The sequence below is a fragment of the Prinia subflava genome, chromosome 3 (assembly GCF_021018805.1).
Source record: "Prinia subflava isolate CZ2003 ecotype Zambia chromosome 3, Cam_Psub_1.2, whole genome shotgun sequence".
In the NCBI taxonomy this organism is placed as follows: domain Eukaryota; kingdom Metazoa; phylum Chordata; class Aves; order Passeriformes; family Cisticolidae; genus Prinia; species Prinia subflava.
This window is the reverse complement of record NC_086249.1, coordinates 39434245-39448935: the sequence shown is the minus strand read 5'-3', so window position 1 is coordinate 39448935 and position 14691 is coordinate 39434245. Positions and strand designations below refer to the sequence as shown.

The 14691-nt window shown below is 45.4% G+C and overlaps 2 protein-coding genes across 7 annotated transcripts in view; both read left to right on the top strand.

Moving 5' to 3' along the window:
* Positions 1-1787, top strand: part of LOC134549206 (NEDD4-binding protein 2-like 2) — a 40762-nt gene extending 38975 nt beyond the window's left edge. For all 4 annotated transcript variants that reach the window (XM_063394769.1, XM_063394771.1, XM_063394768.1 and 1 more), the window contains exon 12: positions 277-1787. The gene's annotated coding sequence lies outside the window, so the exon portion shown is untranslated. The remainder of the gene's footprint in view (positions 1-276) is intronic.
* A 460-nt stretch (positions 1788-2247) lies between these two features.
* N4BP2L1 (NEDD4 binding protein 2 like 1) lies at positions 2248-14646 on the top strand. 3 transcript variants are annotated; one of them, XM_063394776.1, is made up of 6 exons: positions 2927-3060; positions 7435-7663; positions 10032-10156; positions 10916-11052; positions 11502-11578; positions 13354-14646. In XM_063394776.1, the coding sequence occupies exons 2-6, from the start codon at positions 7524-7526 to the stop codon at positions 13565-13567; spliced, it is 693 nt and encodes a 230-aa protein (XP_063250846.1). In that variant the 5' UTR covers positions 2927-3060; positions 7435-7523; the 3' UTR covers positions 13568-14646. The 3 variants fall into 3 exon arrangements, with proteins under 3 accessions (XP_063250844.1, XP_063250845.1, XP_063250846.1); XM_063394774.1 differs by lacking the exon at positions 7435-7663 and having other exon boundaries at positions 2248-3060; XM_063394775.1 differs by lacking the exon at positions 7435-7663 and having other exon boundaries at positions 2311-3060; positions 10916-11004.
* The last annotated feature ends 45 nt before the right edge of the window (positions 14647-14691 follow it).

Below are 14691 nucleotides of genomic sequence, written 5' to 3'. Positions count from 1 at the left end.
TCAGCTTTGAGGTGGTAAGGTCCTTACTGTCTCTAGTTTTGACATCCATCTTCGTTTTCTACTCTCCTTGCATTCTTTTATTTTTTCCTTTTCTTTCCATTGTCTGCTTCCTCTCCATTCTAACTTTTTAAAGAAATAACCAACAGCTGAGTATTAGAAACTTTAAAAAGCATTGGACAGATTCTTCTCAATCTGAGGGCTGGATTATCTGTTAAGTCTTTTTGCCACCTGTGCAGTTGTGGAACTTCAGCAGACCCTCTTCTTTTTTTATTTCAGAAACTTCTCACTTTGATTCCACCATGGAAGGACTTCAGTTTGCCACCAAGGATTTTAAATGTGAGGGATAACCTGGAAGAAAGAAACCACTGTAGAGTTTTTGATGTACATCTTTGGCTACCTCCCCCCAACACTGCTCCCCAATATCAACTTCTCTGTCCATGTGATACTGATCAAAACTGAGATAACTTTGGGTATGGCAAAAGGTCATTTTCTGAAGCTGTTTGGGATTTACTCTTTCTCAGTACATCCTCAAGTGTGGAGATTGAGAGTGGAGACCAGAGGCATCTGTCACTATGGGGTGTGAGCTTCAGGCTGTGGTATTTAATTCACTTGTATCAGGATGCAGGGTATTGCCACAGAAGCAGGCAGTGATGCTCACCTGCAGGGAATGGTGCTTGTTATGTGTCTTAGCTACTCCTGCCTTCACCCTCAGTCATAATTGCACCCAGTCTCTTTACAACCTCGATGGTAAAAATCTTCATTCGTCATTCCTATTCACTCATCCAGGGGTGCACAACTTCCCTTCTTTTCTCCTGAAACCAGGCTTTACTCTTCCCCTCAGCTAGACTTATTTGGGAATTTGGGACTACATAAACAAGAACATTTCACTATAGAACTGATGCAAACATGCAGGAGGAGGGTGTGTATGGTTTGTGGTAGACTGAGAAGATGTATAACTAGCACTAGGAGCCAGTGATTTGATGTTTCTGTTAGTGGTGTTGGAAATATTTATCTATATAGAGATAGACAAACTATAGTTAATTATAAAGAGCAACTTCTGTCAATTATGAGGCATGCATAAGGCTGGACACTTCCTTGTACAGAGAGGGAGTGACAGAAAAGACAACTGTCACCTCACATAACAATAAAAGTGTGAGAAAAGGTTGAGGAGAAGCAGGAAGCTTGGTTGTGTTTACTTGTCAGAAACAGTATTTCCCACTTGTGCAGCTTGCAGATCCAGAATATTTCTCCATTTGTTCTTTTATCTCCTCTTCCTCACCCTTCCCTGCATGTGTTTATACATCAGCTGAAGAGCCAGGTCTTCACTGAGCTCATGCTGAAGCTCCACCATGGTTGAATTTGCCAATGTGTCTCCTCTTTCTACTTAAATACTGCATCTACATGAAAGAGGTTAGCAATGTATGTATTTATAAATTAATGTACCACTGGCAAAATTTTCTGGCTGCACTGTTTGAATGCATCTCCCATGTACATGTGTGTGTCTTCCTTGGCTGGAAATGTCCTGCTCTTCTACCAGCAGAACATCACATAAAATGTAAAGGTGAGGAGGAAGGGAGTTCATACCCACCATAACCACAGCTTCAGACCTCAATGTGTTGCACTAGTGGCAGCGGACAAGTTAGTTTGAGTTCAGGAACATGTCACTCAAGGATTAATACTGTCTTTCTACTTCTATTTATTGAGTGAGAAATCTGAATGCCTTTATTTTGTGTTACTGAATCCTGGCCTTCCAGAATGCTTGAAATAAACATAGTTTTCAAAATCTCACAATACTCTTGTATGGGCAAGTCATCTTTCATCTCTTAGTACAGTGTTGCCAGTTCAAGTTTACTTTAACCCCCCTCCCTAGTATCTGTGAATTTCAAATTTCCTGTCTCTTCTTTCCTGCCACATTTTCTCCACTTGTTTCAGTTAGCATGTGCCACGTCCCCGGGGAGCTGAGCTTTCTCCCAGTGTGTGGACACTCTCTTTAGCACCGTTTGGAACCTCAGAACCTAAAGCTCCAGCACTGAGGTTTGGTGATGGTGGGTGCTTGGGGCATTCCTGGGCTGGCTGCTAACCAAGCTGGGTATGATGCTGTGTGTAGCTCTGGGAAGGAGGGTGTGATAATCACTCCAACTATTTTTGGTCTTACTGAAAACTGTGATTTCTTTGGCTTCTTTGATGATCAAGCTAATGGAAATCAGATTTTCTTTGGAGGAGAGAAGTCTTTAAAACATCTTTTACTTTTTCTTATGATAATATGTTTGAAGGAAAAAAAAAACAATTATGGTGGTGTAGTGAGCGTGATGCACGGGGTCTCATTTGCTCCGCGCTGGGCGGTTGTTGAGCTGCATCCCCTTGGCATCCTTCCGTGGCTGCAGAGGACTCCGGTAGCTCATTGCTGGGGAAGGGACGGGCGGCGAAGAAGCCTCCGTGCGTACCTGGTGTCCCGTGACCAGCCCCACCTCTCTTTCGGGCTTTGGGGATTCATTCCCTTTCGGGCCTGCCCTGTAGTTCGCAATGCAGAGAGGAAGCACATGGGACTGGAACGCTGTCAGCGCTGCCTTGTGTTTTCCTACCTCTGAGAATTTGAGGAATAACCCCGACTTTAAATAGTTGGCGATGTTACCTCGGGCCAAAGTTCCGGGTCTGCAGCGAGTGCCGTAGCCGAGCGCTTTGGCTGTGCAGCCGCAGACTCCCGTCCTCGCCCGTGTCTCTGCTCCCGCAGCTTTCGCTTTCGCGGGGCAAAGTCCCGGCCGCCCGGGACATGGAGGGACGCGCGCTCCCGCCCGGCCCCGCCCGCGGGGGCCGAGGGACGCGGGGCCGGGGTCGGGCCGGGGGCCGGGGCCGGGGCCGGGCTGCAGAGCGACTGCCCCGGGACCCGCATCCCGGGCCGGCCCCGACCCCGCGCCCCGCCGGGCCCGGCCCCGCGGCCGTGGACGAGCGGCTGCTGCAGGCCCTGGGGGGGCTGAGCCTGCGGCCCCCGCGGGGCGGCGGCGGCGGGAGGCTGGTGCTGCTGCGGGGGCTGCCCGGCGCCGGCAAGAGCACCCTGGCCAGGTAAGCGTGGCCCTGCGCCGCGGCTCCAGCGGGCCAGGGCTTCGGGAGCCCATGAGCCCGCCCGGCACTCGCTGCAGACCCTCCGAGAGTGCGAGCTGGGCTGGGCTGGGGGTCGGGGGGAAGCGGGAGCCTCGCTGATCGCAGCCGCCCGGAACCCCCCCGGCTCCAGGCTCGCTCCAGGCTGCGCTGTCCCGGGCACCTGTGGCCGTGTCTGGGTGTCCTGGGCGTGGGACGGTGCGAGCTCCTGTTCCGAGCGAGCGGTACCTACAGGGGATGCCTCTGGTAAGATGGACTGATCACCCCGACCAAGGTGGTACTTGTTCCTTTTCTCAAAGGTGCCAGATTGCTGGTAGTTTTCTCTCTCTCTTTTTTTTGGTTGTGGGTTTGTTTGTTTTTGTTTTTGTTTTTGTTTTTGTTTTTGTTTTTGTTTTTGTTTGGTTTTTTTGGTTTTTTGTTTTGTTTTAGGTTTTTTTTTTGGTTGATTGGTTTGGGTTGGTTTTGTTGGGTTGTTTTTTTGGGGGTTTCTTTTGTGTTTAATCACTAACATGGTGATGTTAGTGATTAAACACAAAAACTTCCTCTCTCTGGCTGAAAATTGACAACTCTGACTTCTGTTTTCATAATGTCCTGCACTCCTGGTCAGAGCTTTAACAGTGTATAAAATGAACAGAGGAGACCACTCCACTCTCCAGCAGCTCAAAGGCTGATTGTAAATAGGTGGAAAAGCACAGAGGGGAGTGCTGGGAAGCAGCACTGCAGTCGGTGTGACCGTACAGCTGTAGTTTGGTATCACAAAGTCTTGCAGTCTGGTATCGTGCAGCTCTCAGTGCCACCCACTCCCTATCAAAAGAGGAACGTTCCCTTCTTACTCTGCTGGGCTGAGGAAGCCGTGCTGGGATCACGGGCTGCCACAGGACGGGCTCTGCCGTGAGAGGTGGCAGCAGAAAGCTGTGTGATACACTGGATTCATCTGCAGTTTCCTCTTCTCAGTACAGCACTTCCCTGTCCCACTGGGCCTTCTGCCTCACTGCACTTTGGCAAACGATGTTCTGTTATGAATTGCCAAATGCTGCGTTTTGCTCACACCCAAAACACACACCTCTCCCTTCAGAGGCTGTGTAAGTGTGTAAGCCTGCTCCTTCAGGGGGATTTGGTCTTATAGGACAGTAAGAACATAAAGGTTTGGGGGCATATCCACAGGCAGTGCAAGTAACTGTCCTCACTGTACTTTCTAGGTCAAAACACGAGGTTAATTGTTAATGACATTTACAAAATCAGTTGTAAATGTTATTGTAGTAGTCCTCTGTGAGATGAACATTTGTGTCCTACTGTTTCTAGCCCCTGTTAACTGTATCATTGTGTTCAGCTGTTCAGCAGCACACAGATCAAAAGGCAGCATTCAGTACCTCTCCTTAACCCTGTCCAGATTGTGAAGGACTGTACCAAGAGAACTCTTTTGCTCTTTTCATACTGCATACCTCTTGGTATTGGTAAATGTTATGTGCCGCACAAGGGAAAGTTTGCAAAAAATGACTGCAACAGATCTCAGTGCAAGATCCCACTGGAAGAGGAAGGTAATTGTTTATTTGCAAAAGCACTCTGTAAACTAATTTTATAAATTCAAGATTATTTTATCAGATTTTTTTCACTCTTAATATCACAACTTAAAACTTGCAAGCATCAAGATGCATGTGCACAGGTGGTCTACCCAAAATCAGAGCAGACAAGGACCATCAGCTTTCCCATCCTCACTTTCTCTGCTGGTGGTGACAGGGTGGGTTTTGGCCAGGTCTGCTGTGGCATCTCCAGCCAACAGCTCCTATGCTGCCATTTCTTTTGCCTGTGAATTCTGCTTACTTGGTGCTCTATGAATCTTAGGTGGGTTTTTCCCCCATTATATTAATTTTCCCATTTGGGATGTCTTCATCTTCTGCCCCTCTTGGAGCAAGGGGTAGGAGGCAGGTGTGGAGAGGATGGTGTGATCTGCTGGCCATCCTCCTGCTCTCAGAGCACTGTTTTTTCTGTGGCAGGTCACCAGTGCTGGGCCTCAGCTGAGTGCTGGCCTGGGGGGTGTAAACAGTGTTTTGTTGCTAGTTTTATTGCTGTTAATGATCTTGGCTGTCAGTGGGTACCATTGTGTCAGCCTTTGCTCTGCTCTTTCTTCTGGTGCTTTCTCACACATCTACATTCATTTATTCTGCATATCAGCCAGTATTTCTGTCACAATCTCCACATCTTTATAGTGCTCATGAGTCACAGACCATGAATGTTATCACTGGTGATGCAGCAACCCAGCGATCACTCCAGTCAAAAGGCTCCTTTTCCATTCATCACACAGTCCTAGGAACAATCTTGGATCTGTGGCTTGTTTCTCTGACCTTCCAGTGTCACTCAGCAGAGTTTGGATACAGCTTTGTAAGCCTTAGCTATAGCATTTTTGTTAAAATTATTTTCTCATCCTGGTTGCTCCCAGCTCAGAGCAGCCCTACATTGGCATGGATCAGCTCAGGTCTGGTTTTTGGTTTCTGGTGAAGATAGGGAAGGACCCATGTGTGAGATATTGAGTAGTCAAGCCAGGGCGAGGAGCTGGTCTGCTCACCACCAAGCTTCACACCTTTCCAGCAGCTTCACTGTTAAGGATGAGCTTCCCTGAACCACAAATTTTAGGTGGCCCCAGCTTTAACCAATTCACCGAATGTCAGGGAAGTGTGAAGGAGAAGGGGCAGCTGTGAGTCACATCTCCATCAGCCTCCTTCAGGTGTCTTGGACAAGCTCCTCCTAAACACATTGTGCTTGACTTCATGCTGCAGGTCTTCTGATCACACTGAGGCAACAGCCAAGGAAAAGGTTATCTGAGGTGCAGTGGCAGCTATACTTGTGAAAATGCCTCCAAAATTTTAAGTGAGCCACCTACAAGCTCTTACCAGCTTCCCCAGCAAACTCTGCATTGCACAGTAGCTGCATTTGCAGCTCTTCAACAGCACATTGCTGTGCTGCACAACTCAGCTTACACCTAACCCTCTATCTAACAGTTTAGCTCAAGCACTGTAGGCTGGGCCTGATCAAACTTTTAACTTTTCAGCCACAGCTGCTGATTTATTGCTCGAAATGAGTTTGTTCTTGTACTCCCTTGTGAAGCACAGAGCGAGTAATCTTTCAGAACAGGAGGTGATAAAATGCACTGGCACTGCGGCATCGCTGCTTGGCACAGCCTGTGTCTTCTCCAGCTCTCTCTGCTGCTGTTGCCCGGTTTATCCCCGCACCTCCAGTCCTGGGTCAGCTGTTCCCAGCATTGCCAGCGCCCGGCCCTGCTGCAGAACTGCAGCTCTGAGGTGTTCGTGGACTTCTGCAGCTCCTGCCTGCAGGCAGCATTGCACTGTAAGCACTTACCTGTGCGTGAAACCACTTCAGGGGAGCCTCCTGCGTGCCTTGGTCAAATCCGACACAGCGCAGCTGGTGCTTTATGAGACAGAGCCGTGGCTGGAGCCCCCGCGGGTGAGACACAAAGGCAGGGCTGTGCTCTGCCAGCAGCACCTGGCGGCTCGGCCGGGCGAGGTCCTCGGGGCACCAGGACTTGTTCAAACACCACACACAGCGGTAAGCGCTGGACGTGTGCTCCAGATCTCACAGTCCTGCTTTCCTGCTGAAACAAAAGGCTTTTAGCACCTTTTAGATGTCACAGAACACTTGGGAGGAGTGGCCGAAACAAGTGTTTGCATGTGGTGCCAGTACTTACATGTTCTGGTCTCGGATATACTATTCTGTGGTCTTCTGAGCAATGAAGAAGTTTTTCCAATCTGCTATCAGAAATGAATTTATTTTTAAGTTTTCTGTATGATAACCTATGGACACATCATGCATTATGCTCTATCCTTTGCTAAAGAAAGGTTTGCTGCTGTTTCAGAAACTACAAGGGATATGAAAGTAAGAAGAGAACAGGGGATGGATGTTTCCTCTGCTTAAGATAAATCTCCTCAAACCCTTTTCTCCTCACCCCTCTACAAGGGGAAGGAGGTACCATGTGCTACATCTCTTCATCTTGCAGTGGATATGCAGATTAATACTGAACCTTTCACAGATGCTACCTGTCACAATGCACTGCTTCCAGTTCAGTGGCCTCTTTAAAAAATGCAAACATAGCTCCTATGTGTCCTTTGATCTTGCAAAGAGATTGCATTTCTTTTTCTCCTTAGTAAGCTTTACACTTACTGATCTACCTGCAGTGGGTAATTTTCTTTTTACAGGCTGTTCAAGCTTTATTCATAAATAACCATGGTCACAAACCCTCTCATTTTGCATAGCTGGTGTGTACTTTTCTAAAATACAGGCATTTCAATTGCTTACAGTGATTAAGAGCCTGATGTGTTTATGCAGGACCTTCCTTCTAAACCAGCCTGAGGTCCTGTGAAGATTGTGGAAGGCTCATTTGGTAAAGAACACAAGAGCTCTTGGTGCCCTTTGGAATGATAAGGGAGAGAAGAAACAGGAGTTTTGTCAGCTTTGTGGGCAGTATGGAAGGGATTACAGAAAACAGCTGTAAACTTCAGAGACAGTTTGGTTGTCTTGGAAAGCTAGAAGTTAAAACCAGCAAAATAAACAGAAGGTAAACCATTTTCTGCCTACTTCATGTTTTCTTCTGTTGCTGTTAGCAGGAGCTAATGAATATAGCAAGTGTGACAGTAGGTCATAGCTCTCAGCCCATTTTGTCCCATATTTTTCCTCCTTTGAAACACAAGTTTTATGTAATTATTGATGTGAGGATTGTACACTGAGCTTACAGATATTCACCTACAGTTTAGATTGCTTAAGGTTTAATAGCAAAGCTCTCAGTGTTGAAAATTTAGTAAGGTATGTGCTAAGAAAATGGATTTTAAAATTTGCACCGGTTAAGAACATTTTAAAAAGAAATACTGAGCAAGAAAAAATAGTCTTGAGACTTTTATTAATGTGCACAATTTTATGTGGTTATTAGTAGCTAAAGGGACAGCACATATTTGAGCAGTTAATTTTTTAGAGGAGAAATTGCAATGAGTAAAGCAGTGGCAAAAGTGAGGTGCTGAATCATGGTGAGATCTGAATATATCAGGTTATCCACAGCAGAACCAGATAAGCATTAGGTGTTGCTGTGCTTTTCATTATAAGAATTTTTTGCCTGAGGCCAAAAATAAAGCAACAAAATTTTACTGTTTGCAAACTGTTTAAAACATGTCTTTTCTTAAATCAGTTTGCCCAGCAGTAATTTTGTGAATAGAACATCCCATTGGGGCTGGAAGACAAGCACAGGTAGGTGCTGAATGATGCATGGCAGGGGGTACAGCCCAGTCCTGGCTCCATCAGCATCAGCTTGAGGGGTGGAACCCCACCACGAATTAATAATAACTAATCAGCAGATGGTAGAAGTTACAGTGGAGACAGAGCAAAGTCAGAAGCTGGCCTTTATTCAGCTAAATGCACCCTACAGTCCTAGTGAAGAGCTGCTGCTTGCAAGCAGATTAGGGTACAACTGGTAAGTAGATGGTTGGAACAGAGCCGGATGGCAGAATTAAGGTTTTTCTGTCTGGATGCCTGTTCTTCTGCTGATAACCTGGAGACAACTTTTCCCTTGCTCTTGCCCACATAGATAAGACACCGGGAAATGGTTATTTTGCAACTTGTGGGCATGGAAGGAGAAGTAGTTTATTAGGAAAGCTGAAGTGGGTCACAGGGGCTGGAGACCATGTGTAGTGTGAGACAGCAGGGCAGGAGCATTCCTGTCTGAGAGACACAGGGTATCTTGATTGACCTTTCTTTCTTCTCCCAAGACATTCGGGGCCTTAGGGAGACAGGAAGTAGAGGGATGATGCCATGGGCTCTCCCTGACTTCTTGCAGAGACTCCCTCCTCCTCAAACTCTTCTCTGATAGAAAAAAAAAAAAAAAGGCTCAATTCTGTCTATGGACACAAAAAAATCTGGATTATACACAAATAAGAACACAACCATACATTAAGGGTTGTTTCTTTGGTTTCTTTTAGTGGTCTCTAAGGACTGGCAGAGGGATGCTTCATATTTAAAGTTCCACAGAAGGCAGCACTTCCTTCCACCTCCATGAGCCAGTGGCTGCCTGTAAGGCAGCTGCTCAGCGTCCAGCAGGACACACATCTGCTCCCCATGGCATCCCCAGCCTGCAGGAGCACTCTTGGTGTGAAGGGAAGTGGCATTGCCCAGTGCCACTCACCACAGCAATCTGCTTTACGGATCTGAAAATTTGACTATAAAATATTTGTTATAACCTCAGATTTATTTATAAAATTTGTTTAAAAGCTTAAGATATAAAAACTACTCCACTCTACAAGGGGAAGATTAAGTGGAACAGGGACAAGTGACAAGAACCATGAAATTGCTTAAAACAACACAAAAAAACAACACTAATCACTCAGATACTTGTTTGCAAATTAAAATTGTAAAAAAGTGCTACCGGCTTTACAGCCAAAAAAGCCCCCCAAACCAAACTGATGGTTCTCTGGACCATCTTTACTAAATGACAAATCCTTCCTCCTGGTTATCTTCAGAAATCTCTGTAGCAAAATTCTCATCATCAAATTGTCTTCTGACACTAACTTCCATGCCTGGATAAGCAGGTTTAGGTTGCCTTTTTTTTCCCCCCCTTCTCTTTACAATACTGCTTTCTCAGAAAGGAGAAACTGAAGGAGTTTCTCAGGAGAGCTGAATATAAGATTCAAGATTTGAATGTTGGTAGTCCAGTGTAGATTTCTCTGTTGAATTAAAGAAATCAAGGCCACACCTTCAGGCTCCATTCCTTTCTTCCTACGTGTCCATCTACTGATTGCAGTACTTCCAGATCCTTTAAACTGGGATTTTTCAAAAGAAGAACTGTGTGTATTTGCAGAGCACTCAGCTCATGATTTATTGTCTCTGTTAAAGGGTGTGACCAGGTACTAATCCTTCTTTCATCTTTCTTTTTTTTCCTGCAGACAGCTGAAACGTGACTACCCCAGTGCTGTAGTCCTTAGTACTGATGACTTCTTTCTTGAAAATGGTGTCTACGTCTTTGAGCCTGACTTCCTAGAGGATGCACACAAGTGGAACCAGAAAAGAGGTGACCAAACTCGATCCAGGGGCTGTGCAAAATAGTTCTGCATTTCAGGCTGTCTTTAAACTCAGCCCCCAAAATAGACTATCTCATGGTCGTGTCATACACTGCAGTTCATGGGGCATTGGCTAAAAAATACATTTACCACTTCTGATTTGATTTCTTCTGACCTTATGAAAGGAACATGTGTAAACGAAAACATTTTGGAGGTTGGTTAATGTTACTTTAGAAGAAGCACTGCTGAATCTTGATACCTTTCAGACACCAGGCCAGCAGCTGCTCCCTGCAGTATAGGCACCGCAGCCTTTGCCTTTAACTTCTTGGGTGTCTGTCCGGATGTGGAAGGGGGTGGGAATGGAATGGTAGACAGGAAGAAAACTTGCAGGCTGAGTTTAAGTTTGAGAATTAAACAACCCAGGTCTCCACTGCTGTACCATGCTTTTGTGGCTGTGCTCTGAAGGAATCTGTAGCGATGGCGAACATACTTTGACATCATACAACAGGGATCTCCTGCAAATGACAGTAATTTTTGGCTGTTGTAAGGATGTTCTGTAAGAGCTTCAGATCAGCCAGAGGCTGCAGCACCTCTTCCAGGAGAGCTGCTGGGCCCTGACCTCAGCTCCCATCTGCATGGAAGCTGCAAGCCCAGGTCTGGTGGGGAACCAAGCGTGTGAGCAGTGGGCAAAGACAGGACACTTTAGGGCTAGTGAGGCCTGGCTCTGTTATTTAATATCTTTCAGCTTTACTTAATGTGTTACATTGCAGCACGCAAAGCAATGAAGAATGGGAAAAGCCCGGTTATTATTGACAATACCAACATCCATGCTTGGGAAATGAAGCCGTATGTGATGATGGTAGGGGAAGCTCCAGTTTATTATATGCCTAGCCATGACATCTACAAGGTGATTTGACTGAAAAGGTTCTTTATATGGCTAAAAATATTTCTTCAGTTTTCCTGTAGTTCTCTAATTATGTAGGTCTCTAATTAATCTAAGGATGGATATTGTGATGAAGTAGGGGCAGAGGTGCCAATGTAGTTGTTTAGTTGGTCAGCTTTTTAGCTTTTAGTGAAGGCAGAATGACTTGAAAAGATTAATGACCTTTGAACCTATCCTGCTACTTCTTGGAGATGAGGACATGACACCCTTCTCCAGCAGTGACATGAATTGAACAGCTCCCAAACTATTTGTTGACAAATATATCAAGATATGATTTGTAATTGTAGTTCAATGACTTGTGAAAAACACCATACAGAGTCTTTGAGGACCCATTGGTGTCTCTTGTCAGGAGTTCTGGCAGGGGTGGCAATTCTTTTAGTGCAGTTTCATAATGTCACCTTTGTGTCCTTTAGGCACATGAAAACAGATATGAAGTTACATTCCAAGAACCGGATACACCCTGGAAGTTCAATGTTCAAGAACTGACAAGGTACATAGTTTTCTCTTTGCTGGAGCAGACAGCTTCTCATTTTGTTGACATGCTCTGAGAAGGTCAGCCTCCTTCCTCTTCATATAAGGAAGAAATGTAGCCTGGTAAATGACAACAGGATTGTTGTGGAAAATTTCCATTACTGAGTACCTGCTCTGTAGTGAATTCAGCCCTGAAAGAGCCTGAAGTGAGTCAGGCAGTAGAAAAAACAACATGCCCTGAAGCCTGTTTTTTGCTGCTAGCTTAATGGGGCAGGAGCCCTATTTTCACTGTCTTTCGAGCAAGAATCTCTTTTGTTTGGGCACAAACTCAAATCTAAGCACTCCAGACAATATTCAGATTTCTGTCCTTTAGAATCTAACCATAATAGATGCTGTCCTGCTGCAGCATGGAGGGATGGTACATCAAGTGTGGGCAAGAAATGGGGTTCTAGAGGATCTTTGTAAAGATCTTAAAATGCACACACAAAAGGGATACAAAAATGTATTCACTCTACAGTGTGGTAGGATGTAGAGGCAGCTGAATATGGCTCTAAGGATGTTATGTTGACCAGTGACTGCAGGGTTAATGGCTGTAGTCACTGAAAAATTTCATGTTGGCTGACTTTCTAGCTTTTAGCCAGCCTGATGTGAGGTGAGTTACAGGGAACAGTGCTCTCCCAGCTACCAAATCTAGAAGATTACACATGCTAACTTGTTAGTGCAAGAAAACAAGGCACGGGCACTTCCTTGCAATGGATGGATTTATTTTCTACCAGCCAGGAGCTTTAGTCAAAAATTAATGCTGCTCCTGTCTGAGTGTGATGGACACAAATGGCAGAGGGCCAAGGCCCAGAGCACTCGTGGCTGCAGGGGGATGCAGGACATGGCAGGTGATGGCTCAGGGCTGGGGACAGGTGAGGACACTGCCAGCCTGAGCTGCCAGCCAGCTCTGGGCTCAGCAGCACCAGCCATTGCTGGGGGAGCACTGCAGGGCACAATCTGATCATTCGCTGTAGTCAGAGCTACTCAGTAACTTTGCAATTTTATTAAGTATTTGACACACACTGACTTTTCACAGCAGCATAGTAAAGCTCATTCACATACGCTCACGAGGACACAAGCTGCGCCCTAATAGCACTAAATGGCAAACCCAAAGACATTCAGGGTTTGCAAACTCACAAGCAGAAATTCCTGGTGGTCTTTGGGAGCACAATTCCTGCTAAGTTGTGAAGGGAGTGTGGCTGGTGCTATTCGGGCTACTCTATCCAGAAAGCCCTGCACGTTTGAGCATTGTGTTCCCCTCCCTCTCAAACCTGTCCTTTAGGAGTCTACCCTGGAGCCTGAGGCACATCACGTGTGATGTTTCCCTCTTGTCTCAAAGCAACAGCAGTTTGTGACCTCCATCCTTGCTGCTGCGTCAGTGCCTGGGCTGGCTGCAGCCCCTGGCTGCAAATCTCCAGCTGTACAAAGCTCACTGAGGCCAACAAGTGCTGAAATACAGCAACACTCGTATAAAATACCACACAGGTCTTCTACACAACTCTTATTTTGGACATTTGTCAACTTTCTATGTCCCATCTGCCTCCAAAAAATAATGGTGTTACGTTTTTCAGCAGTCACACTAATATTCCTAAGAAATACGTGGAAGTGAGCAGTAATTTGAAAAAAAAGGCTAGAAAGAGATCAGTACAGACCTGAACCATTATGCTGAACCTAGCAGAAACTTTAGCAAACTGAAGATAACCCTCATACACAGGCAGCTAAATGTATTTTCTGTTACTGTTGACTCTGCAGAAGAAACATTCATCACGTCCCTCGGGAAAAGATACAGCGGATGAAAGAACAATACGAGCACAATGTTACCTTCCACAGTGTTCTCCGCTCTGAAAAACCATGCAGGGATGAGGGAAGCCACAGTGGAGCACGTGCAGCTCCCCATCCACCCCACCTTTCTGCCTTCCCAAGGAGGAGACCTGGCACGGCACGTACAAATGTGACATTTAACTGAAGATGTGCATTCCTCGGCGTTTTAATTGTCAGGGTACAAGAGTCTCTGGTTTTACATTTTTTTCTTAACTGTTTTTATTCCTGTTTTTCTACTACATATCTAAATTGTTTTTATTTCTTACAAAACTTTAAATGGCATTGGACTGTGATCCCACAGCTCTACAGGACCACTGTAAGAGCACTGTACCCAGTACAAACTGCACTCCCTCTCATCCCTCTTCCTCCCTGAAAACCCATCCAGGCATATGTCAGATGTACTGGCTCTACCACATGCCACATTTCGGGTGTTCTTTCCTGCATCACAGTCTGACGCTAGCAATAAACATTCCTAACTTATTTCTGTCTTAAGGCCATTGTGGCCAACTCTTTCCCCACACAACTGGCATTTCTTGCCATTTTAATGCCTTATATCTGACAGTATAAACTTTTTGTATCTACTACCTTGCCTGCAGCATTATTGTAACTTTCAGAGGCAGTGAATGATGGCAAAGTAGCTCAACAGATTGTTGATTTGATGCTGTTCCCTCTCTCCACTGACTGGATTCATGCTGGTCTTACCTCACACACAATCAGCTTCTTGAGCCTGGAAGCAAAACACTTCAACAGAGCAAACTCAGCTCTTCATCCTGCCAAGACACAGCAGTTCACTGATCCCAAGATGGAGAGGCTCCTAAAATGAGACATTAGTGGAAAGTCTGAGGAGAAAAGTACAAGAATTTTTGGCAGAATAGCAGAGCTACATTTCAGAATTCAAGTGCTCTGTTTGGTGAAAATGAGAGAATCCTTTATTGTGCCCTGTGCCACCTTGGACAGCCAGACAACTCTTCTAATGTTGCAGAGGGTAACAGAACTGATGGCTTAGACCGAAACAAAGATCCTGCTCTAATATAAGAACACAGAATCAATGGCTTACAAAATGTCATCAAACCCTCAGCCACACCGATGCTATTGTACAAAATACAGCTTTGTGAGAAGTGTTTACATACTAAACTTCAAACTATTCTGCAAATGAAGTGTTATTTAATGAGGCTGTTTGTGTAATAGAATTTTATTAAATACAATCAAGTTTTAATGTACAAAGTGTAAAAATAATTTGAATTTGAAATATATACAATACTGTACATG

What these genes read in the sequence shown, in the direction of transcription:
- N4BP2L1 (XM_063394774.1), top strand. Translation starts at nt 2,771, where the DNA reads ATGGAGGGACGCGCGCTCCCGCCCGGCCCCGCCCGCGGGGGCCGAGGG. An exon ending in CAAGTGGAACCAGAAAAGAG is followed by an intron (nt 10,157 to 10,915) that starts GTGACCAAACTC and finishes GTTACATTGCAG; the next exon opens with CACGCAAAGCAATGAAGAAT. An exon ending in AATGTTCAAGAACTGACAAG is followed by an intron (nt 11,579 to 13,353) that starts GTACATAGTTTT and finishes TTGACTCTGCAG; the next exon opens with AAGAAACATTCATCACGTCC.